The 25339-nt window shown below is 35.2% G+C and overlaps 3 protein-coding genes across 3 annotated transcripts; 1 reads left to right on the forward strand and 2 right to left on the reverse strand.

Annotated features, from left to right (window-relative positions):
* Positions 1-3862: 3862 nt before the first annotated feature.
* LOC135690613 (large ribosomal subunit protein eL13) lies at positions 3863-6807 on the reverse strand. The gene is made up of 4 exons (XM_065208216.2): positions 6669-6807; positions 5464-5704; positions 4684-4857; positions 3863-4119 (listed from the first exon to the last, which is right to left on the reverse strand). Exons 2-4 carry the CDS (start codon positions 5701-5703, stop codon positions 3898-3900), a joined length of 636 nt encoding a protein of 211 aa, XP_065064288.1. The 5' UTR covers position 5704; positions 6669-6807; the 3' UTR covers positions 3863-3897.
* LOC135690614 (transmembrane protein 42-like) lies at positions 6108-14335 on the forward strand. Its single transcript, XM_089114632.1, has 4 exons — positions 6108-6991; positions 9623-9769; positions 13151-13313; positions 13530-14335. The coding sequence occupies exons 1-3, from the start codon at positions 6626-6628 to the stop codon at positions 13256-13258; spliced, it is 621 nt and encodes a 206-aa protein (XP_088970758.1). The 5' UTR covers positions 6108-6625; the 3' UTR covers positions 13259-13313; positions 13530-14335.
* Positions 14336-14570: 235 nt separating this feature from the next.
* On the reverse strand, positions 14571-21153 carry LOC135690611 (ras-related protein Rab-2). Its single transcript, XM_065208214.2, has 9 exons — positions 21002-21153; positions 20780-20851; positions 19901-19968; positions 18244-18326; positions 17570-17662; positions 17364-17400; positions 16795-16869; positions 16117-16185; positions 14571-15111 (listed from the first exon to the last, which is right to left on the reverse strand). Exons 1-9 carry the CDS (start codon positions 21045-21047, stop codon positions 15016-15018), a joined length of 639 nt encoding a protein of 212 aa, XP_065064286.1. The 5' UTR covers positions 21048-21153; the 3' UTR covers positions 14571-15015.
* Positions 21154-25339: the final 4186 nt, after the last annotated feature.

A 25339-nucleotide genomic window follows, 5' to 3' on the forward strand; every position in this document is an offset into this window, starting at 1 on the left:
TGTTGAATTTTAAGCCTGATTTACACGAGACGAATTTTTTCGTGCGAAGCGAATTTTTCGCCGCGAATGCGCGAAAAATATGCGCAGAAGTGGAGATTAGGAAATTCGCAGCGAATTCGCAGCGAATAATTCGCTGCGAAAAAGTAGAAACCATTCCTACTTTTTCGCTGCGAATTTTTTCGCCTTGTAAAATAAACCAATCAGAACAGCAATTGAAGACATCTGACACGAACCCAAAGGAAGGGCTAGGCCGAATGGTGCTACGCAAAGTAAACATATCTAATTCAAAAGTATGCAAAACGACAGAAAACTACGCAATGGTTCAAACAACAACATGGGTGAAGAATGAGTAACCTATGACTAGGCCTAAACAATGCTGGGAAAATCCCGCACCTATAACATAAACAATGGAATGGGACGTTTCTAGCAACAGGCGTCTTTGGTGCAATAAACGATAAAAGCTCCTCATATGTAGTTGGCGACATTCGAAAGTATTTATTCCTGGTCATGTAAGCGTAAGTCCCTTACCAAAAGATGAAACTCACCCTTCTGTAGACGTTCTGAATAAATTTTTCGAACCAAGTACCCCTTTCTTTGCTTTTTTGCTCGCTTTTTTTTAATAACAACAATCTTCGAACAGACGCCATTTCATTTTGCATTATTCGCGGCGAATTCGCAAAAGAAATTCTGCCAGTGGAAATTGAACTTCGAATTCGCAGCGAATTCGCAGGCGAAAAATTCGTGGCGAAAAATTCGCTTCGCGCGAAAAATTCGTCTCGTGTAAATCAGGCTGACGATTTCAATTTAGTTAGAACTCATTTGTGGAAATCACTTAAACTAGATTCAATTGCTATGCTATTTTTAAAAAGGCGGAATTTCGTTTTCGTCCAATTAGATACTTTGTTTACAATTTTCTTTTAGCCGATCAGAGCTCGCCAATTTTGTCTGGTTTGTTTACAACTTTCTCAAAAGCCCCCCTAGTTGTGGAGAAAAAGCACTACTGGAGTTTGAGGCTGCCAAGAAAATATACTTTAGATCAAATTAACCAAAATTAAAAAATTTACAATGTTCATAAAATTTACTACAAAATTACCGCTGCTTTTGAGTGAATTCCTTGTAATATTCCAGAAATCGCAGTATTTAAACGTTTTTCGCTTCCTAAGATTTAGAATTGCATATTCTATAGAATTGCATATTACTATTAGAAATACTCTAAGGTTCTTAATGGAAGGGGGGACGCTTATCAATTTTTCGATTTTTTTCTGACCCCACCGGAGCTTATTTGGACCCCCCGTTTATTAATTTTTATATGCAGTCATTCATATCCCTTATTTCATTTGTCCTTTATTTTTTCAGGTGTGAAATTTCTGTAAAGTTTCTCTTAAATGAAGAGGTTGCATTGTACAAATGTTTTAACATAGATAAGTAGTATAAAATCCGAAAAAAATTTACATAGGCCTGGATGTACACAATGATAATTAGCCTGCTCGTTTTAGTAATACAACAATGCATTATAACATGGTGATAATTGTGATTTTGCTATCGATTGTATTCAGAAGAAAATCTCATTTGACCCCAAAAAAGAATCATCACGTAAATTTTTCAGATTTTTCACATTTCCGACCCCCCAGTTGCTAGGAATGCACCCCCCCCTCCGCTTGTTTATTTTTGAAAAATTTCTGACCCCCCCCCCTCAACTATCAAGACCCCCCTTCTATTAAGGACCTTAGAGTATGCATGGATTGTCACGATAGAATACCAGTCATACCTAAACCATATTGAATTGACTAGAGGAGTAATAGCTACCATCGCAATTTCAGCAATCAAAATATCCGCAATTTTAGAAACCATCGTCTCAAAAAATTTTCCCGGACCCCTTTAAAGGGTGACCTCCGATGTGCCTTGCATCTTTCTTTCGTTTTGACCCGGGACCCAGAAATCCTCTTCACCGCCCTGGACACCCATAGCGCAATTTGTAGCTATTTTGAATTGCTGATGGTTTTTAGGTGATACTTTCTCGGTCTAATCCTCATCTTATCCCAACTGTTTGCTTAAGTTTTGCTTTGGGAACTATGAAAGCAAAACCCGACAAAATTTCACTTTTAGAAAATTTGCCGACGAGAAATTTCTAGGCAGGGGGCCGCACCCCCCTCCCCCCACTAGCGACGACCCTGATTGGATCATAACATCCATGCCATATGTGGATATGAGGCAGATCGAGCATTAATCGGACATTTGCCAAAAAAACTTTCAAGGGTTCTATATTATTTTCTCAGGCCCAAGTCACTGGTAAACGAAAGCGCGAAGTTGGTTTGGACTTCCCGCTTGTTGTTGGTTATTCCAGGTCGATTTACGGCAAACACAAAGGAAAAAAATGCCGTTATTTTATAAGCAGAATTGTAGAAAAGGAAATAACTTTCTAGCCATTTAGATTTCTTTGTAGAAAGTCTAAAAAAGCCAAATCTCAAACACATTTTTCAATGGTTTAATTGATATAACATGTTTATTTGAACAATTTGGTTTGTATTGTTTTTATTCTCTTCGTTATCGTTGACAAATCGGTCTTATAGGCAGGCGCTCAACGTGGGGGGGGGGGGGGGTACTCATTTAAAAATATTTCATAAATAAATAAATAAGTAGTTACTTTTACCCAAGTGCACTGGGGAAGTAACACAGGTAGCTTTTATGATCTTTAGTTTATAAATTTGTCCACATATTTTTGAATAATGCTAAATACTTTTGGATTACTTTTTGTCATGTTCGCAAAAATATGCAAGTTCTTATTTTCAAATAGGGAGTATTCACACAAATGCTCGACATATTCCTCATGATATCCACACCTCCTACAAAAAGCACTTTCATTTTCCCCCTGTTGCCTTAAAGTCTACCATATTTAACGTCGATTTTAACAATTTAGGGGCTTCGCTGTGTTTTATTCTAAAAGAACTTTTTCTAATGAATCTTGTTTTTGATCCATTGTCCTTTCTTAGGTCAATTTCAATAGATTTTACTACACTTTGTTTGATTCGTTTTTCCCATTCTTCAGTTGGTAGATTGCTGATTTGTTTCTTTGTAAGAGCAATCTTAAGGTTTTTTAAATATTTTTTTTTAATTTGATAGTGCCAGCAATCTTTGAAGCTTAGTATTTTCTGCTCATTGTAAATTTGTTTAGTTAACGTTGTTTCTTTCAATTTTAGAATTCTATGTAGGTATACAAGTCATTCTCTATTATTCTGTATTTCATTGGTTTAAGACCACATTCACATGTCAGGCCTTGATATGGTGTTGAAGCTGGGAGATCATTACTACTGGTTACAGCATTACTACTGGTTACAGCATCCTTTTGTATATTCTCAAGTTTTTTCATTTCCTTTTTTGGTATTTTTGACCAAGTCTCACATCAAGGTAGTCTCACATTCCTGTAGAAGAGGTGCTTTTTCAGTGAGGGGGGGGGGCTCTTTCGAGGAAATATGGTATGAATTGGGGGAGTAAACTTACACCCCTAATGTTTGGTGTCCAAATTGCTTTTTATCGCCAATAAAAACATATTGTAAAAATAATATGTATAAAAACATGTAGTAGCTTGATTGGCGTTTGGATGTTGAATCCTCATCAAAAGTCAAATATTTCATTTAGAGGAATTTCTTGAAAGAACTTGAACAACACTGTTCATTGAAGGGGTGAATCAGCAACATTTTCAATATTTTACTCTATCTATTTATTTCACATACATTGTTCCAAATAAATTTTGAAATGTGGCTTGACATACTTTAAATGTAAGATTTGGCATCATTGGTCACCGAAGTAAATCTATGCTATGCGAGATTTTTAGGTAGATAAGAGAAAACAAGAAAATACAAGCTTATATGTGCATGAGAATTTCATACTTCAACAAACTTATTTCTTTCCCATTTTCATTTTGTCAGTCTCAGCAGCCTCTTTGGCTCTCTTGGCACGAATTCCAACCAGTCTTGCATTGGCACGAGCAATACGCATAGAGCTAAATACACTAATTTTCTTCTCATCCTCGGTAACCTTTCTTGCCTTCTCAGCCTGCTTTGTCTGCAGGATAGGTTGGACCTGTCCTTGCAATTGAGTGGCCAAAGCCAGTTCAGCAGCCTAGAAATAAAAATTGTGATCACAAACACGTTCCTATGCAAGTGAAGAGCAAATGCCAGCAAAAGCATAACCAGAATAACAACAGCATGTTTGGTTATGGTTTTCTGCACATTGGCCTATCAGGAGATAGCTGGGGTTTTCACCATCAAGGGTTACTGAAGACAAGAAAATGTGTTTAGGTGTCCATGTGAGTGATCCTTCAGCTAGAAAAGTCTCCATTTGATAAAGCACTTCTCTATGAACTTTTCTCTTTCAGATTTGCCTCACATAGATAAGAAATGTTCTTGTGGGGCAGCAATAAGTACAAAGGCAAGAGGTGAACGCATGCAGAGTCAAGGTGGCATGTTCAAGGACATATTTTTAGAAGATAAATGGCGGACAGGAAATGTCTGCAGACTTAGTAAACATTGTGATCTGTTAACACCCAAGATGTAAAAATTGGTGTGGACCAGATGAAAACTACATAGTCGCAAGAACTACCCAGATTGTTGAAGGCAAATCTTCTAAACCATATATATATAAGAACAAACCATGAAGTTAAGAATGCAAACCATAAGAACATACCTCGCTATCACCAGCCTTTGGTTTATTGGCCTTTCTTGGGAAGAGTATCAGCTTGCTTTTGTATTCATTCAGTCGCTGCACATTGGCTTGCAAAGATTCAGTGGAGCGATTCTTCCTTCTGTGGTCAACTGCAATACCAACGCTTAAAGCCCGCTTTGCTGAAATACCAGCATTCTGTTAACAAAAACAACACACATCATCACAGCCTTCATCAAACCATCAAGAAATTGCCTGATGATCACAATGGGTGTTAAACTGACAGTGGCAACTTAAAACTACCCTGTCTACAGGTGTACAACTCTCTCTTTATGGTATCACAGAGTAAAACAGAATGGTAAACAATAATCTTTTCATGGCATTCGACACAGGTAAAAGTGGCTCACAGCCACTTGACCCTCAATGGCTGGCCTTCCAATTATGTATATATACAAAGTGGCCAATCACATTATCATGCAATTTAAAAAGTGATTGAGAATTCCCTTTCTTCTTGACAAGTCTTCTGATAAAACCAGGCCAGATATATTCTAAGGCAGTTTTTTCTTCCGTATCAGTTATGAGCCTTCCCCAGAACCATTTCCACCAGAAAAGGAATAGATGTATACATAATTGGAAGGCAAATAATATATAATAATTTTGAAGAAAATCAGCTCAACACTATATTTATACTAAATATATATTCACATTTTTAAGTTCATCATAGGCAAGAAGCTATTGAGAGCATATATATATATATGCTCAAGAAGTTCAACAGTTTATTCAAAAGAAACAATTTGAAAATACCTTCAACTCCTCTAGTGTGAAGCCTCTTCCAAACCTTACTTTAGTGTTGTATTTAAAAGTTGGACATCTGACAACAGGTCTAAGAGGGCCTGCAACTGGTCTGGGAGAAATCTTGAGTGCTTTCTTCTGCCTAGCAACACGTCTTTTCTTCTTTTTTCCTGGCTGATCAAACCATGTCTTTATGTAGTTTTGCCAGTGTTTGTGGAAATGGGCATTTGGAATAACGTTATTGTGCTTCATTCTGCAAAGATACAATAGCAATTTCAGTTGTATATACTTATTGCCAGGTGAAAACATAAGATTACCTAGTTTTTTCCACAAAGTATATATACATCTGTATATATATATATATATAGATTTTCAAAGGAAACATCATGCTGAATAAAAATAAATGGCCTACTGGTTTTAGGATGAGTCTGTTTCAATTTCTTTAGCATAATGATGTATTTCTGTTAGATGAACTGCCTGATGATTGCATACAGCATAAAATTCAGTTGCAACTTAGAGCTGTCCTGTTCTATGCATCAAAAATGGCACAACTCTGCATTTTATGACAAATTGGTAAAACAGTAATTTTCATTAGTATGAAAGAGAGAACTAAACTTAAAGAAGCGTTCTTTACACATGGAATTAGCACTATGTCCAACTCAAATGTTTCACCAAAAAAGAATGACTAATGATGCACCACACTTTTCGATTCTATTTCGTTACTTGGGAAAACTGATCTCAACTACAGGCCTTAAGGACAGTCAACGTTAAGGGGTATAGAAGAACACAACAAACACTATTACAAAACTTATGTCTTCTAATATATATATACAAAATTGCATTATTAGAATGTGAGCACTTTGCCAACAGTGAATAGGTAGTCGATACTTCTCTACTTTCGAAACTCTACGGCAGCTAACTGTTTTTCATTACAATATTTTATGGTAAATTTCAACGATTAGTCTCCTTACAGTTTTAGAAATATCTTACAGAACATTATAGAACTTGAGAAATATGTTACAGATCGTTGGCCATTATAGGTCTCCATATGCAATGTTAGTTCGTGCGTAATAATTAACTTTTATATCAGATGTAAGAAAGGATACAATAACAGGAAACTCAAATAAATCTGGAATATTATGTTGGAGTCTGAGTTATCAAATTAATTTTAAATATGATGATTTCTTTGGATGATAAAAGGCATATTTTTCACTTACTTGGCCTAGGCACAGCACAAACGGGAGAGAGCTATCCTCGAAAAGATCGTACAGAGGTCTGGGAATCAGTTTATTACCACAGGGATACGTGGATGCTCCATTCCAAACTTAAAAAATTCCTAATGGCGGACGATACTGGTAGCTGTGGCAGGACCAGGACCAAGAATGATGGCGTTAAATTTGCAATTTATGCTGGTTTCTTTGCAGCTCTTGCTTCCGTATTTGCTAAAATTGCATTCAGTAGAAAATTAGTCTCCAATCTTTTATGTGGCGAAGGAGAATATTTTAGGCCCATTTTCTATGGAATGTTTACCTGTGAGAAAGTAAGTTGTTGTCTTGATCGCATTGTGTATGAACACACACAGTCCTTATAAACTTGCGTGACAAAACTATTTGGACGATGAATAACAAAATGGCAGCCCCAAAACTAGCATTCTAACATTGATTGAACAAACTTTGCTGTTTTGGCGGAAATTCTAGAAAGGGTGTCCTAAACCTTTTCTGTCTGCCCACCCTTGATAGATTTCTAAGTTTTCTTGTGAAGATAAAACTTTTGCATTCATAAAAGGCTTCGAACAATTTCACAAGATTTTCAAAAAGTCTTCCAAATTTATTGCATAAAATGGCTTTGAAATACTTTTTGAACGTGTTTGTTTACGAGACTAATTCTAATTGCAAAAACCTCCAAAGAATGTACACTAGGGTATCAAAAGTATTGCACCACCTCGAAGGAGGAGAAATGGCGCATGAATGATCGAAAGCTATTGTTATGCAAATTATTTCTGTTTTTAGAGGGCCAATGGCAATTGGTCGAAAGCAAACAACCACCAATCAAAACTTCAATCTATTTAGAGCATTTATTTTAAAAATAACAGTAGCAAACGTCCTTTAACAGTTTCAAATTTCAATATTTTGATAGGTAGCCGCAAACTTTTGAAACCGCAAAAAGCCTCCTTGAAATGGATCCACATTTTTGGTCAACGTATTCTTGTGGAATTTCGCAATAGGCCTGGAAAATTCTTGCAATTAATGATTCTCTGGCTTTTGGACGACCATTTGGATCACAGTTTGTAACATTTTTCATTTGAAGTCAAACTTTTTTAGCGATGTTAAAGATTGGACTTGATTCTGGCTATGCCAAAACTTTAATTTCTTTTGTATGGAAATAAATATTTGTAAAAATGGTTTCCGTTTACTCAGGTAACTTTTTCTTTTGTATTTGTGCAAAACACTCATTATATTTTCTGTGGACGGATTTTGAGCTGCAAAACCTTGCGCAGTGTTGGGTTTCATGCCTTTTACTGCCCCTTGGTGCTGTACGTAGTGAAATAAAACCGACAAATTCTTTCCCCTTTAACATCAAATTTATTTTGGTCGCCAACTTCTCGGTTTCTTTACTACTGTAACATTCTCGAGAAATCTTTTTTGATTTACCGCAGCTGTTGTGTAGCTGCATTTAACTTGGTCAACATTTTTTTTTAAATTAAAGGCCACTTCCCCGTAAATGTTTTATAGCGACTCGCCTCTCATTTGACAATTTTGTTTCCTCAGGCATGGGCTACATTTTTACAGATAAAAATGTTTTTGCGTAATTTATACATTTTTAACTAAGTTTTCTATGGCGTCAGCAAGATTTGCAAACTTTTCCCGCCAAAGTTTGCTCTAAAATGCGCTTATTTCACCCAATTAATGCATTCAAATGTTTTGCATTGTCAAAAAGTCGACAAAAAGTGCCGCCATTTTGAGCAGGGTGGTGCAATACTTTTGATACCCTAGTGTATGAAATACCAATATTTGCTCTGCAAAAGGTGAAGTAACTGAAACCAAGCATAGATTCTATTCTGCTATGAAAGACAGGGTAATATCTAGGGCAATAGCATTTAGGTGTAGAACACAGGACACACATTGATAACAGCAGTTTTAACATGTTTAAATATCTATCCTGAATGAATATTCATTTTATAAATATTTTATATGTTTTCGAACTAACGATAGGATTTGAAACCAACCTTGACTGCAATGCAGAAAAGAAACATTTAAAATATGCTTGCCTTGTCTCAGATCTAAGACAAAGGTTTGAATCTGTCATATTATTGTAAATCTCTCCATCAGCTCTCTTTGCATCTTCAGCGACTCATGCCACTCATTCCTGGAAATGTGCGGCTCTCTTTCCATTGATGATCGTTACAAACGATATCTCATTTCTATTCTATGATATCCATTTGTAACACCTATTACATCTTTTGCTGTAGGAACAAAGCATGGACTAACCCTGAACTACTCCCCTTTTAACTACATACATAACTACATACATAGTGAGATTTGTAATTGTAGTTCAAGTTGAACTGAAAATGAAATGTTTCCATTATTACAAACAATATCCAGTAGTTTCTAAACAGTTTCATTTTGTTACTAATAGCTGCCTATCTAGGAGTTTAAAATGTAATGTCTGCATCAACTAAGTTTGAAGTAAGAAAACTATCTTCAGTTTGTGAATAAGTAAAACAATCCTGATGCTACACAGTGTTTCCCAATAAACTGACTTCAAAAGAGAATAACAGTCAATCTAACTGCTCACAGTCAATCTGTTGAAGTCACAAATCTGGTTAAAGTCACATAAAGTTTAGACCCAGATATGCAGAACTATTCAATCTAGCTCCGTTTACAGTCAGATTCTGTTTACAGTCACAACTTTGCAAGCAACATTTGGTGTGCCTATAACCAGAGTCTACTATGATGTCTAGTTGGATTTTGGCTGCAGGTTGCCTTGCATTTCAGTCCCCACATCTTTTTCAGTTCATTCATTATGGCTCTGTTGTCTTTTATTTCTTGGACAATCTTGAGGCACAGAAAAACTTTTCTAATGAAATGGCAAAAAATATTTATTGATTTGCCAGTCAAAAACTTTCCTCAACAAGATTTTTAATCTTAGTTTTGAAACCATATTTTTACAGATAGTTTCATTGATGCAATTGTCCAGTGCTGGAATGATTCTGTTGTGCAATGCTGTCATGTTTCGGTCCTTTTCAAAATCATTGCTGCTATGCAGTTCTGCTGCAGAAGCCACAATCACCAATACTGCTGCCAATTTCTGCTTCAGTGTAAGTAAAAAATCTTTGCATTAATCAGAGTAGTTTAATTCCTGCTGTTCTCAAGCATTTATTTGAGTGATTTCTTGTATTCTATGGCTTGAGTTTTCCATTTCAGTTGTTGAAAATCTATGATTATTATTATTATGACTCATGTTATATTAAGTGATTGGCATTTCGAACTGTTGTTGCTTTAACTTCCCGACACTTCACGCTAGATCACGTTTTGTTAAACTCTAGATTTTGATTACTTGTAATTCGGTTTTAGCCTGTTGCTATCGAAAAATTTGAAAGTTCTGTTCGGTTTATAGTATGATAGTTTATAATATTTTAACGGGTTATGGGCCCAGGCATTTTTCATAAGTTTTTTCGTCTGTACATGGCTTAGCTGTTAATAAAAACGTCAGAGGAAGTCTGTTGGAATATTTCGTTGTAATCATGGCAGCTGAAGACACTGGTTTTAAAGTTGAAAAACTGCATGGAGATGATTATCATAGCTGAAGGTTCCAGATGAAAATGTACCTTATCGGAAAAGATTTATGGGAATTAGTTACGGGAGAAGAAACCCTGAATGCCGCAGCAAATCCTGAACAGCAAAGGAGATTTCGAAAGAGGTAAAATATGGCCCTCGCGACAGTGTGCCTGTCTGTTGAAACAAGTTTGTAAATTTATGTTTGATCTGCTAAAAATGCTAAAAAAGAAGCTTGGGACAATGTTGAACAACATTTTGAATGAAAATCGCTATCACAAAAATATTCTACCGCGGGAAGCTATATTCTCCACGAATGGGAGAAGGAGGGAGAATGATCGACCACATAAATTATATTAAAACACTTGCCAAGCATTTGGAAGCAGTGGATGACGAAATAGCTGAGAAGATTTGGTTGGATTGCTTTAAAAAGAAAGCTGATGCTGAAAATGGCCCCAAGAACGTAACAGCAAGTAGAGCAAAAACAAGACAAGAAAATGGCAAGGTAAATGAAGAAACAGCAACTGAGATTGCGTTAGCTGTGGGTAATACTCCATCAGATAAAAGTGACTGGTGGATAGACTCGGGGGCATCACAGCACGTGACCCCTGTTTAAAAGGGGCTGTATGGATATACCCCATTCAAGAAACCAATAGAAGTGAAGCTTGCTGGTGATACTGTAATTTTTGCTTATGGAAAAGGGGAATTGCAGCTTGTTTTGTATGATGGCAAAGACAAGGTGAATGCAACCCTGAAAGATGTACTTAACGTACCAAAAATACAGAAAAACTTGCTATCTTTGCCTTTATCACTGACAAAGATGCAGAAGTGCAGTTTAAAGGTCATTATTGCAAGATAATCATTAATGGCAATGTATACAGTATTGGCCACAAGCATGGAAAACTGTATCAATTGAATGTAGATCCTAAGCAATCATGCTGTTCTGGATCAACTGATGCCAATGATGACAATGCACTATGGCATTATCGCTATGGACTCCTTGGTTATGACAACCTGAAGCTGCTGCACAACAAGTCTAAAGGCTGTGCATGCAAAAACAACGTCGCCAACAATTTTCAAAGAGTTGTTCACAGAAGAATATTCAGCCTTTAGAACTCATACACAGTGATGTGTGTGGTCCCATGAATGTCACTTCAGTGGGAGGTTCAAGGTACTTTGTCACCTTTATAGATCACTTTACTCACTACACTACTGTGTACATGCTAAAGAAAAAGAGTGAAGTGCTAGATAAATTTAAAGAATTTGTTGAGTCATCGGAAAGACTGATTGGAAAACAAGTAAAGAAGCTGAGATCAGGTAATGGAGGTGAATAGATTGAATTGAATTTGCTGAATATTGCAAAAGTCGTGGAATACATGGCATTGCTGAACACATGAGCCGAACAATCATAGACACTGTAAGGTCAGTGCTACATCATGGTAATCTTCCATTGAGTTTTTGGGCAGAGGCTGTGTCTACAGCAAACTACATCAGAAGCAGAAGCCCAACATCATATTTGAAAGAGAAAACATCATATGAGTGCTGGTATGATGATAAACCTGATGTAAGCCATTTTAAAGGATTTGGCTGTAATGCTTTTGTCCATGTGCCAGACAAAAAAAGAAGCAAATTAGACAAAACTGATGGAAAGAATTTAACTGGCTGCAAATGGCTGTTTAAAGTAAAATGGAACGCAGGTAGGAGCATCAATCGCTACAAAGTTTATTTATTTGCTCAAGGTTACTCACAAAAAGCTGATGAGGATTATGATAAAATATTTGCACCTGTTGCAAAATACAATTCCATTCGATCTCTGCTGGGAATTGCAAACCAATTTGACATGAAGGTACATCAAATGGATGTAAAGACGGCAGTTCTTAATGGCAAGCTGGACAATGAGATATATATGAAAAAGCCTGATAGTTATGTAGATGCCAAACAACCATACAAGGTTTGCAAGCTTAACAAGAGCATTCATGGGTTGAAACAATCTGCTAGGTGCTGGAACATTGCAATAGATCAATACTTTAAAGAATCTGGATATGTTCGGAGTACTGCTGATCAGTGTTTTTACTGTAAAACAGAATGTAAAGGCGGAAAGATCTGCTTGATTATAATTACAGTATGCGTGGACGATACTATCTTAGCTTCGAATGACACTGCAATGTTAACTGCTGAAAAGACCAAATTAAAAGAAAGGTTTGAGATGGAAGATCTTGGAGGGATCCATCACTGTCTTGGTATGTCTATAAAGAGGGACAGAAACGCTAAAGTTCTAATGATAAGCCAAAGAACCTAACTTAAAAACGTGCTGAAGATATTCGGAATGCAAAACTGTAAGCCTGTATCAACTCCAATGGAAAGCACTGCACGTTATGAAAAATTGACAGATGATGAAAAGCCTGTAAACACCAGAGAGTATAAAGCAATAATTGGATCGCTCACATATGCTTCCATAGCTACGCGACCAGATTTATCAGTTGCAGTGGCAGTCTTGAGAGTCAATTTATGACTAAGCCTGGATCGCAACATATACATTTTCAAGTTAGGAGACGCTATAATCTCATGGAAGTCAAAAAGACAATCGATAGTCGCCTTATCAACAACTGAAGCAGAATATGTTGCTGTTCGGTTTATAGTACCATAGTTTATAATATTTTTACATCAGTTTAGTCCAATGTGACTTCTAATATTTTTTTGTTTGTTAAAATTCTTCTCATATCATCATAATGCTTCTCAATGCTTCTTACATTAAGGAGAATGTCAGTCATAATTTTGAATAATAATACTGTGTTTAAGTTTGATAATGTCCATATGGACATGAAGTCTAGTTCTTTCATATACTGAGAAAGCCATGACTCTTTGTCCAATGATTCAAACTGTCAAAGCAAAGAAACACTTGTTAGAAAGGAGTTTATTTTTAGGCACTATTTGGATGGATGTTGTTCAGTGAGACATTCTCATCAACATGGTTTACGGGGGTGTTCTTCATTGTTTGTGGTCTTGCAATCATCCACCACAATCAGCATTAGATGATACATACAAATGCTTTCTGATGTAAAAGGCAAGCACTAGGATAACACATGGGTACTGTAAAATTCTTTTTCACTTGTATTCTCCTAGCTTGTTTGGACACATGTCAGAATTGTTTCAGATGTATCTGAAAGGTCAATTTTGTTGTGCTTTAGAATTTTCTTATTCAGAATAAACTTACTTAAAGCTCACACAGAAAGTCAAGCATATTTTTATTCTATTTCATAAATGCATAGTAGTCATTTTATGAAGTAAATATGTTTCTTTCAGCTCAAATTGTATTTTACAATGGCAATCACTTCCAAGCCATTGCACAAGTGTGGAAATTAAAACAAAATTGGACTTGCTTACGTTTGTCTCAGCTAGTGCTAAATTATGATGGCGCAGAAGCCGATAGTTAAGTCATGTAAAAATGAGATAGGAGAAATGCCAGGTGAAAAGGACACTGGAATTGGATATCAGAACAGCAGGAAAGAAAAAAACGAGGAAATGGTAGATGAATTGAGTCTTTGAAACAAGTCAAAAGTACAAAAGGGGGGACTAGAAGAAGAGGCAAATGACCAACAAAGATGGAGAACAATCATCAAGCTGACAGACACTCTTGAACCTCAGAGGAATATATGTCTACAGTTTTTTAGGTGTACTTTAGGTATCTTGTCTTATTTGTTTTGGAAATAGTTATCTAACATTTTTCCATTTTTCTGGTCCTTGATGTTTATTTCATTCTATTTACAATAAGCTCAATGCAATCCAACAACAATTATGGCATTTTAGTCAGAACTGGACACATAGAAAAGCTTGTGATGAAATGTCTCACTCTGAGAAATAATATATAAATTTAACAATTGGCTTAAGTAACACAGCATTGTTAACTTTACATGGTAACATATTATAATCATGGTAATTAAATACTACAAAGGACTGCAAGTACAAATGCTTTAAACAAAAAGAAGCTATTAGTTTGACTTTCAAAGGAATAAACCAAATCTAGCAGACAAAATAAACCACAGGCTGAAAAACTGTTTGATCTGGTGAAGGACTAGGATCCTCATCTATCACAACATGGCAATATCAAATCTTGAAAATCATTTTTATACAAAAAGAAAAAGAACCTTTCATGCTTAGACATCAACATTTAAATATTTTCAAATGGTTTTGTGAGTTAGTAGACTAAACTTTTCCTGTCAACATCCAGTGAAAACTTCAGTAACATGTTCTGGGGGAGGAGGGTTGAGTTACCATGTTATACTTGATCTGATAAAATGTTATCAAACAAATCAGAAAGCAGGAAAAATAAGGATGATAACTATCTAAAAAATAGAGTATTTTGCAGATGACTTAAACCCTTAGAATACAGTAGTTTTAATTTACAGCAAACTACTAAAAATATCACATTAAACAACATTTCAATTTCTCTAACAACTTTTTATAGCTGATAAAGGATTCATAGCAAACATTCTTGTTACTTAATCTGTTTGACTCAAACAAAAATAATATTATCAGGCAAAGATTTGACCAAATCCTTTGAGCCTTGACTGCAGCCGTCATCTGCTACACTGAATTCAAATTCAAACAATGCCTTTAATTTACTTAATTACACATGTCCAGAGGTTTGGGATTTTCCAATATTGCAAAATGCATTCAAAATGAAAAGTGGATTTGGAGGAGTCTATGTGTAATTGTAATATGAGGAATTTAGATAGTTCACATCATAAATTCATCCCAACTGAAAATTAATATAATGAAGTTGTGTGAGTTAACAGCAACCAGATTCTCTTTGTGCCCCAGAGCCACCCATTGGCATGCCAGGACTTGATGCTGAGTGTTGAGGACCAAGCTTAATACCATTTGCCTGCAAATTTGAACACATAAAATGTTATGAATCATTTTAATAGGAACAAAATAAACATAACTATATGAAAAAGTAACCAGAGATACATAAGGAGAAAATTGATCTGTATTGACAAGAAAATATCTAGGGATGAAGTTTCTTGAGGCCATTTTACACCTGAACCAAAGAGACAACAAATGTACTGCAATATGCACCAGTTTTAGCAAAACCTGATCAAAATACAAAGAAAAAGGACATTGTGACAACATTTCAATAGGGAAGCCAGAATACAGAGTAACAGATGAAAGGGGAGTGAATAGCATTAATCAAAGTAACTCCAAATTCATACATTTAAAAATTTCTTCCTAAGGCATAGTTAACATAGCAAAATAACATACTGAAAAAGAATTCTATTTTGCAGAAAATATTTTATTCCAAGGAACAAAAAGTAAAGAAACTAGAAAGCAATTTTTTCTAAAATATTGCAATTTGAAATGCAATTAAAACAAATTGAATCAAAAGTTTCACATTTACATTGAAATTATGCTTTTTTCAAATGATTTTCTAATTTTTTCACTTTCAGTCACAGATAAAAAGGTGTTATGAAGATGGGAGACCAAATGATAGAAACAATTGTTTTATAAGAAAATATATTTATTTAGATGGGGCCTTGATAATGTATCTTATGAGAAAAGGTTCTTTCTTTGAAAGAAAGGATTGATAGCAAACAAAAAAGCCCTAACTGTTGGAACACCCTACAAAGAATGAAGCCAAAGTGAAAAAAGCCATTTTACAGCTTCAACATAAAAGTTTCGACCTTTGAAGGAATAATGAAAATTGTCAAAGTAACAAATGTTTGAGTTAATTAGGGTTCAAGCCAATTGGCGTAGGCTCAAAGGTAACAAAAACAGTTAGGATTGATGAAAGTACCAAGTTATATGAGATTTGAGTTATTTTGATGATACAATACTATCAATATCATAAAATCATTAAGAAAATGTTAAATAAACTATGTTGACACATTACCTCATTGTTGATATCAAATACACCTTCTTGAATTTTTTGATAAATTTCTTTTGCTGTATTTATAAAAGCCTAAAAACAACAACAAAAACTGGGTTGCAAATTTAACAGATTATCTTAGAAAAGTTTCAATTTCTGTTAGGTATTATTTCTCCTATCAAATCTATAAAACATATTCCAGAAAAAATGACAGACCATACCAAAATTATACTAATCATTGTTGCAAAAATCTGTTCATGAGATTCCAGGCAGTCAATTTCTTGACACAATTTCTTACAACAATATTTGATGAAATTCTCCCTTGAAATGATTAGGGACCATAACTTCCTTGGGCCCCCAGCCTCCCTGGACTCTCAGCAAGATTGCTTTTGGTACAACATGCTTATCAATAAATCAGCTTGTGTTTGTGATCATGCAGTTAAGGTTTTTATGTTGGTGATTCTAAGAACACAAATGAGCAAAATCAAAGCACAAAATTAAGCTAGCCACCATGCTGATACTTGTTTATGTGTTTAATTGGCTCTCAATGATTCTTTTATCAGTTACTATACCTGGCAACATAGTTTAAAGTTTCATTGTATTTTTCATATCTAGGCATGAGCCATATGACATCTTTAATGGCTTCCAATGTTTTCAATGGTGGTGCTATGAATGAGGTTAATATAATGTATTAAGGCAAACCTCTTCAACATTAGCAGCTGTCTTTGCTGATGTTTCCATGAATACAAGTCCATGCTCTCTAGCAAAAGCTTCACCCTACATAACATATGTAATTTCATGAACAAATCCAGTCTCTTTGCAGCAAAATAATTATAGAAAATGTCATTAGCTCGTTTCATTAAAAACGGATTCATTTGATACCAAATGGGATACACTCAAAAACGCTGTTCAAAGGGGAGTCATTTGAAAACAGAATCATCTGACACACTGTTTTATTGGGAACAGCAAAGAAAGAGGCATTTGAAAATGAAGTCATTCAATCTCGGCAAAAAGAGCTCAAACAAAGGATATGAGAACGGATAAAAGTGGAGCAATGGAAACACCCATATTATTGATTTGACCAAAACAGAATGGCTCAGGGTTATGTGTTCAGGAAAATATGAAAATGGAATGAGAAAAAAAGAGCCATATATGAAAACAGAGTAAAGGAAACCAGGCCTTAAAGAGTTATAATGGAGATTGATAAAGAGGAGATTGACAATGATTCAGGGTCAAAAGATATACAATATGATAGAAATCAAGTGACATACTTCATCTCTTTTGACTTCACGTCTGGCCTCAAGATCACTAAAAGAGACATACAAGGTCAGACATAGAAGGTCAGTTTTTATTAAAATTTAATGATGAAGTTGTAGCTTTGACATTAAAAATTCAACTGGAACAAACAGTGAACAAGCACAGTAATGTTGTAGAGTGATAGCAGCAATATAAAACAAAGCAAGAACTATGAGCTAACCTCTTGTTTCCAATAAGCATTATCACCATATTAGAACTAGCATGTTGCCTGGCATCCTCTAACCAAGTTGTAAGGTGACTAAAGGTATCTCTCCTAAAAGAAAAGAAGCACATTTTATGTAAATACAAATGTGCTTTAATTTGCCTTTCTTCTTATCACTTCATCTCTGTGTATTCAGTCAAGAACAACAAATTGAAACTACTACTATGTGATCAGGGAAGTGTAACAGATGGTGTGTATACAATGCCTGAAAATCAAGGAGTAGTAGCTACAGCACAAAGGATGGCTTCAACACCTCTATTGAAAGGCAACTTATTTTATAATTTGAATGCTTCATTGGTTTTGTGCATGATATTTAATCAATTCAAACAACCTGAAGAAAACTTTTTCTAACAAAAACACCAAAAGTTATCTAGTTAAATGTATATTCATCTAAAACATCTGTAAATTCGTCCATCTTGCATTTTTCTACAGGTAAATTAATAATGTTTTTATCAGCAGCTTTGCCATACACTTCGCACCTTAGCATCATCCCTGATTTAAAATGTTCAATTTCACCACTGAAACAAAAAATGGTACTATGTTCCCTTGAAATGTTTCCTTTTCAAAGCCTTTTATAAATAAATAAACCTTACAGAAAATAATGACGACAAAACTTTTAAAGACCTGTTTACCTTGTAATATCATAAACTAGAAGTGCACCAGCAGCTCCTCTGTAATATGACCTTGTTATTGATCGAAAAGATTCTTGTCCAGCCTGCATAACAAGATTAGTGTTATCATTAGCAGGAATCAAAAGTACTAAAGCATATTTGGCTTTATGTTTAGGTACCAGAAAAATAAAAGACTGATAAGGTTGGTGCATAAAGATTCTTCACCAAAATATTTATGATGATTAACTTAGAAATAATTCTTTCAATCTAAAAATAAGCACAGAACAAAACTTGGAGGCAATTAACCATTTACAAGAAACTGATACAAATGGGCCAAGCGCAGAAATCAAAAGACAGTTCTGATTCTCAATGAACTGATTAGATAGCCATACATCGCGGACATATAAATTTACAATGTGAATATTGTAAAGCACAAATTTCATGTTTTTTGTTACAAAGCACTGTAAAAGGTTTTTGTTGCTTCTTTCAGAGGTAATAACAATTTTGGGCTGTATAAAGAAAATCATTGGAAATCATGTCTTACCTTATTATTTTTCTAGCACAGTTTTAGCTTTCTACTTCATTTATTCCAAGAAATATATACATTTAGAACATTTTCCATAAAGATTTCTTACATCACATTTCATAACTAGCTTTTTAAACGAACTTTGTTAACTGTCAAACATGTATATTTTCTGTCAAACATGTACATCGTGGGCTCATTTAATCTCCACATTGTAATGAAGGACCAAAAAAAGGTTTATATGAGCAAATTTTTAGCAAATTAAGCTGTACTCTCAAGCTTGATTTTTTATCTCTTGTTGTCTCAATTAAATATATAAAAAAATAAAACAAAAAGCTTGGTCTTTCTAAAGAATCAATGAAGATAAAAACAAAGAACATAAAACTGCTCATGACATGACCTGGAAAGACATTTTGTATATATATATATGCCTATGCTGACAACTGATGATTAAATTTTTCTTCACTTTAATTTTGAAGTTCAAGGAATTTGCTCCTGACTATTCATACTAGCCAAAAATTATAACAATGTCACATGGATCAATCACAGCATATATATAACAAACACAAGTTACAAATATTTATATTATATGAGGCCCTGCTCTAAGCAAAATGAAGGTGCCCTATAAAAAGTGCCCCTTAGAAACTCTAGGTGCTCTAAATAGTTGCACCTCCAAATAAAATGCCCTTGAGAACATCCTTTGAAATCAATGTGAAAATTTAGGCGGATATGTGATGGCTGCTTTGCACAGGTGATTTTAAGTTATTCAGAAAAAACAGAAAATAATACTTCAACAGAAGATTAATGCTTGCTCAATAATCAAATAAATCTGCCAGAGAATAGGCTTGACGGCCTGTGCCCTGTCCTTGGTGGTTATTAGAGGGTTATTAGATCAAAAATGGTATTGAAAACCCAACGTTGAATTTGCTGGATTTTTTCTCAAGAGGTAATCTTACGCAAATCATACCATTGCGGTCTGTTGGTAAGATTGTTCATGCATGATCAAGTTAATTCAACAAATGTCAACAATTTATTTGGTCGTGGTAGAATCGTTTTTACATTTTGAGAGGCTCTAAAAATCGCTCTCCGAGACATTTTTCGGGTGCACTCTAGGAGTGCCTTTCCGGGCAAGGCCTGTTATATTTGTTTACTCACTGTGTCCCAAATCTGTAACTTTATTTGCTTTCCGTCAATAGTAATCATCCTTGCACCAAATTCAACACCTTGTGAGGAAACAAATTCAAAATGGCATTACAAATCAAATACAAATAAAACAACTTCTCTCTACCCAAGTCTATGTGTTATCAATATAGAAGCTTAACTTTTATACTATACTGGTTTTTTTCTATTACTTGAATAGAAAAGTCAATTTATTAAATATTTTGGCATGTAGTGGTTGAATGGTATTGATTTATTTAACAGTCTCTATCAAAATGTGCAACATCTTGTTGAAGAATGGATAAGTATTGTTATGCTGGATGAACAACATAAACCATAAGAAGGAGGGAAAGGACAGTTTCAGAAAAAGTAAACTATCTGGTCTTCATTTAGCTATCTTATTGAAAGCTTGGGTAGTCTTCACAACTTTAAATATATTTGCTCTACAGAATGGAATACATTTGTTCTACATGATGGAACTTCAAAGCAAGCATTACAGTGGCGGTCATGCAAGATTATTGGTTTAAACAAGCTGTTTGGAAGTCAACAGGACTGGTCTTTATTTTGAACACCATCATAGCCCTGGCTCTTGACTGTTGGCCTCCAGCAGGACCAAGGACCACTCCAAACCAGTTGATTCGATTCTAGAAGTTCTCGATTTAGTTGCAAAACTTATACTGGACCAAAGACCATTCTTAACCAGTTGATTTTACACATTATTTGTGACAATATACATTTCTCTTCTGAGATTGTTACTGTGCAGACATAGGATTGTACTAAAGAAGTAGCCTCTAATGATGTTTAAAATTATATGAATGGAGATAGACCAGTGCGGAAATAGACGGACTCTGAAAAATATTTCGTACTACTACATACCTATGGTCAAGTCGTGGACGGGCTGGAATCTTTTGTCCGTGAACTGAAGAAGCAAGCATGACTTTCCTACACCTGTTTGGCAATCAAAAAAATATTACTAAGCGCTGGCCTAAATGAGCTTGTAACAAATGGCGGAATTCAAGTACACTAAAGATAATGGTTGAATGGAAGTAGTGAAATTGTTGAAACTGCTTAAATACAAGTAAGGAATACTTAACATACCAGTATCTCCGATGATTATGTACTTGAAAAGGTAAGCGTAGGACATGTTGACGAAAAATAACAAATTTAAACCAAATTCGACAGTCCTAAATTGTTCCTTTCAACTTTTACACCAGTCTCCGTTTGAATTGCGCATGCGTAAATTATGAATCATGGTGGCCACGTCATTTTGTTGTAAATTTTTAATCACAAAGACTGGAAAAGATCAGGAGATTGCAAGAAATGTTTGTTCGCAATTTACTCATCACAAAACGAGCTTGTTAAGACTTCTATAATTGACCACATGTCATTTAATAATTCAGGCTTGTTTCCAATTGACAATATAAAACAAAGAAAAATTGTGGTCCATGTTACACCTTCGATTTATTAATCTCTCAAACGAATGATGCCATTCTTCGGATAAAACCTTTCAATATTTCTCGAAGATAAAAAGCCATCTTACCGGTGGATTCCTCACCTGTATCTTTTTTGCAGTCAATTTAAGGAGAATAGGTGTCATTAACCCGTCTCCTCTAACTTGAGACTCAAAAAGGGTGTCGTCGTAAACCTGCACACTGATGGATAAGTTTTTTTAACAATCTTTTTGTGGTACAATTTGAAAGTGGCTTTAAAAAAGCAAATATTTTGTAACTTGCTACTAAAGCTTTTCGTCTGACACTCTTAATAGCAGTGGCGGCAGGGGCGTTACTTGAGGGGGTATGGGGGGTGGCTCACCCCTCCCCCCTTACCACGAAAGTAGGACCTTTTCGCAGGGCAAATGTTTTCTACCAACGGACCTGTTTTGTTGTTTTTCTTATGTAGCTGTAACAAGAAAGTAGGTTATGCTTATCATTTGTCTACTCCAAAAGTAAAATGATGCAGACTACCAGTGACACGAAGTAGAAATTGCCAGCGTGACCTTGGGCTGGATGGAATTGATTTCTAAATTGATTTTGATTTCCTTTCACCTTAAGTGTTACAACCATTTCTATGGTTACACCCTTGGTTGATATATGTGTCTTGTTTAAAAACCACACTAAAAAGACAAGCAACGCTTGTCAGAAAACTAAGACACTGTAAACGGGGTTATTTGGGTGAAAATTTGATGGAAAGGTTTTGCATATTTGGGCCTAAATTTGCTTTGATTATAACCAGAAGCGTGACTTCAAGAAAAGAGCCGACTATATACGGTTTTTATATTTATTTTCTGTGGATGATATAGGGTGTATTGTATAAATTCTTGTAGGTTTTCAAACTTGTGTTTGCCAGATGAAGATTATGTCATCGATAAATCTTTTCCAAAATATTTAACTACGCCCCATCGGGGCATTGCTCAAGATATGTTGTTCCATTTTTGTCGTGAATATGTTGGCATAATTTGGGGCAAAGGTTTTTCCCATTGCAAATGCCTTAAGGGAGGTTTATAAAATTTACCATTACAATCTTCTTTATAAGAGACAGTAAATTGAAGTTCAGGCTGGTTGTTCTTAATTTTTTCGAAAATCTGAGGCTGAATTGTTCTTTATTTGTTCTTAGATTTATAGGGTATAAGCAGTGCAATTGCTAGCTTTTCACTCTAGGGAGGTGTACGGACCTCAATTGCCAACAAAGTGCGTGAGAAAACCTTCCTTTGCCGCCATGTTTGAATATTCACCGAAAAAGCATCCCAAGATGGGAAAAAACTCCTCGTTTTTGAGATGAAACATTGTTCAAAGTTACATTTTACGGTAGCTCAGCCTCGGCTTGTTTTTAATTTGTTCTCAACTTTTGACTAATTTTGAAGTTCGTGTTCTTATAAAATTGTTCTTATAAAAGGAGAGTGTAAAGGCAAACACATCGCTGAACCTGTGGACACACTGAACAAGGACCTAAGCGGGAACAACTTACCGTATTTTATGTGTTAGTGTTACGGTATTTTAGTGTTACGGGAACTGAGGGCAAGTTCCCAAAATTTCCAACTTTTGCCAGGGAAAGGCAAGCAAAAGAGCGTCAATAGGTGCTAAAGTTGCTTAACTTTCGGGCTTGTAAAACGGGCCCGGAAAACCTTATCTTAGCTGAAAATCAGTTTGTTGCAAACATTGTTATAGTTCATCCTTAAGACCCTTTGCATGTCGTATTGTCCTATTGAGCCTTTAAATGTCCTATTGAAAATGTCGAAACGTGCCCCATGATGAGAATCAAAGTCTTTTTATCCACAATTGGAATTGGCATGAAAACGATTCTCAGTCAAATTGACTGTATTTGACATTGCCCTCAATTTTATGTATCAAATGACAGATTTTGAATGTTTGACTAAAACCCAAAGCCAATTTTTCAACTAGCAAGACACTATCTTCCAAGATTTTACAAAGAAAGCAACTTCTCTGCCCTAGGAGACGAGTTTATTTTTGAATAAACTCAATCTCGAAATCTTTAGAATTTTGACGAAATATATGACTTCATTCTCATCAAACGGTAATGTATAGGGGTGCCTCGGCACCTGCTAACCTAATGACTGCTCCTATCTCTACGCGATAGTTACAAATCATTTACAAAAGATATGATGCCAGTACATCAGCGTGGGGAATTATGATCAGATTTTCAACATGTGCTTAAAACTGTAAACTTGTCCGAAATATATCTGATAACAATAACATATCATTCATGGACAAATTGATTCTAAGAGATCTCCCTGCCGTTTAGCACACATTGATGATTTTGCAGAATGATAGGTTTCTTTTGTATGAGGAACTGTGCGTAGACATGGTAGAAAAGATAAAGAATTTCTTAAAAAAGGCAGAGTCTCTATTACGGGACAAAAATTTGAAGAAAGATTGGAAAACTTTAATAGCTAGTTGTAAATTTGAAACCAGTTTTTTTAAAAACAGCCAGTTTAACTTTCCATCAAGTTTTAAAGAAGGTTCTTACATGAGGAAATCAATCTTCGTCCTCAACAAGTTCTGTATAAAGTTTTTTTAAAAAGTGGTCAAGATTTTTTGTTTCAGCTAGGCATAATTTTTTTTGATGTAAAACTCCTGGTTTTAACGTACAAAAAGCAAGATGCCTATGAGTTGTTAGTTGAATTGCGAAATCAAATAGCTTGCCACGGACAGGCGTTCAGAAAGTATTGTCCTCTATCATATCTAAAGCAGTTTTCACTATCAAGGGATAGTTGATGGCCCAAAGATAAGGGGCTATTATTCAAGAGAGACAACATAAGGAATAAGCACATATTACTCAATCAAAAATCGGCAATATTTGAAAATTCCCTATCTTCCTAAACAACTATTTTAACAAGCTTTAACAAGTATGTATTAAGTATAAGGACCGTAAACGTTTGTGTGAATCCCCCCTCCCCTCCCCATTTTTGATTGCGTAATATGCACCAGGAAATTTCCCGGTGTCCAGGTGGGCCAGTCTACTTCTGCTTCAGAGAATAAAATGTCAGAACATAGATCGAAAACATTGCGCTAGGAAATATATATGTACCCAATAACAAACGTTCTTTATTTCATCTTGGTCACAGTCAAGGCTTTTCTTTTCCTTTTCAACAGAACGATCGTCACTATCTATAATACATATGAAATTCCATATAGATAATAGGGTTTGTTCTAAATCTGATGATATTCTCTTTGGTGTTCCCAGGCTTGCTTCTCAAAATTTCCACTCGAATCGATATTTTAGAAAACTGATAAATACTGCAACTGACTTTTTGCTTCCATTGAAGAAAACTAACAATTGACAAAGATTATATCTTTTAGAGGACCAAATCTTTGGAATATACTTAAAGCCAACGTTAAACAGGCCTCTTTCAACGCAAGTATCAAATGCATTCTTAGATATCAAACATTGCTGTGTTAATTTGATGGAAATTGTATTATAGTTTTGATTTGAAATTAGCATTTGCCACGGCTCCATGAAAAGCAGTTCTGAACTGAAGACCTGCAAAAGAATCCAAAAATTATATGCATAGCCAGTTAATGACCTGGATATCACTAATCTACACAACCATTATATCCCTATATGTAAAAATGTAACGACTATCACCAGAAGAATAATCTCTATTCCCTGGTTTGATATTCCCACTTCCAATTAATGAGAAAGCCCTTTAACAGGTCATATTGTTTCATATTTTATCTACCTCGTTGTCTCATTAAGCAGAAACTCCAAGCTGCAGCTCAAAACCGTCCTATTTTACAAGCCAATGTTAAATATTAGAGCTTCATGAGATCATATAACATACAATAATGCTTTTCTAAACAAATAATATGTATTTAAGTAAGCTCTACTAAATAGTGGGCGGTGTAATAAATAAAATATGATATAGATAATACTCAGAATCCATTCAAGCCATTCAAAAGGTTAGAGGTTTGTTGCTTG

This window comes from Rhopilema esculentum, chromosome 4, assembly GCF_057945365.1.
Source record: "Rhopilema esculentum isolate cy_ngs chromosome 4, ASM5794536v1, whole genome shotgun sequence".
NCBI lineage: Eukaryota > Metazoa > Cnidaria > Scyphozoa > Rhizostomeae > Rhizostomatidae > Rhopilema > Rhopilema esculentum.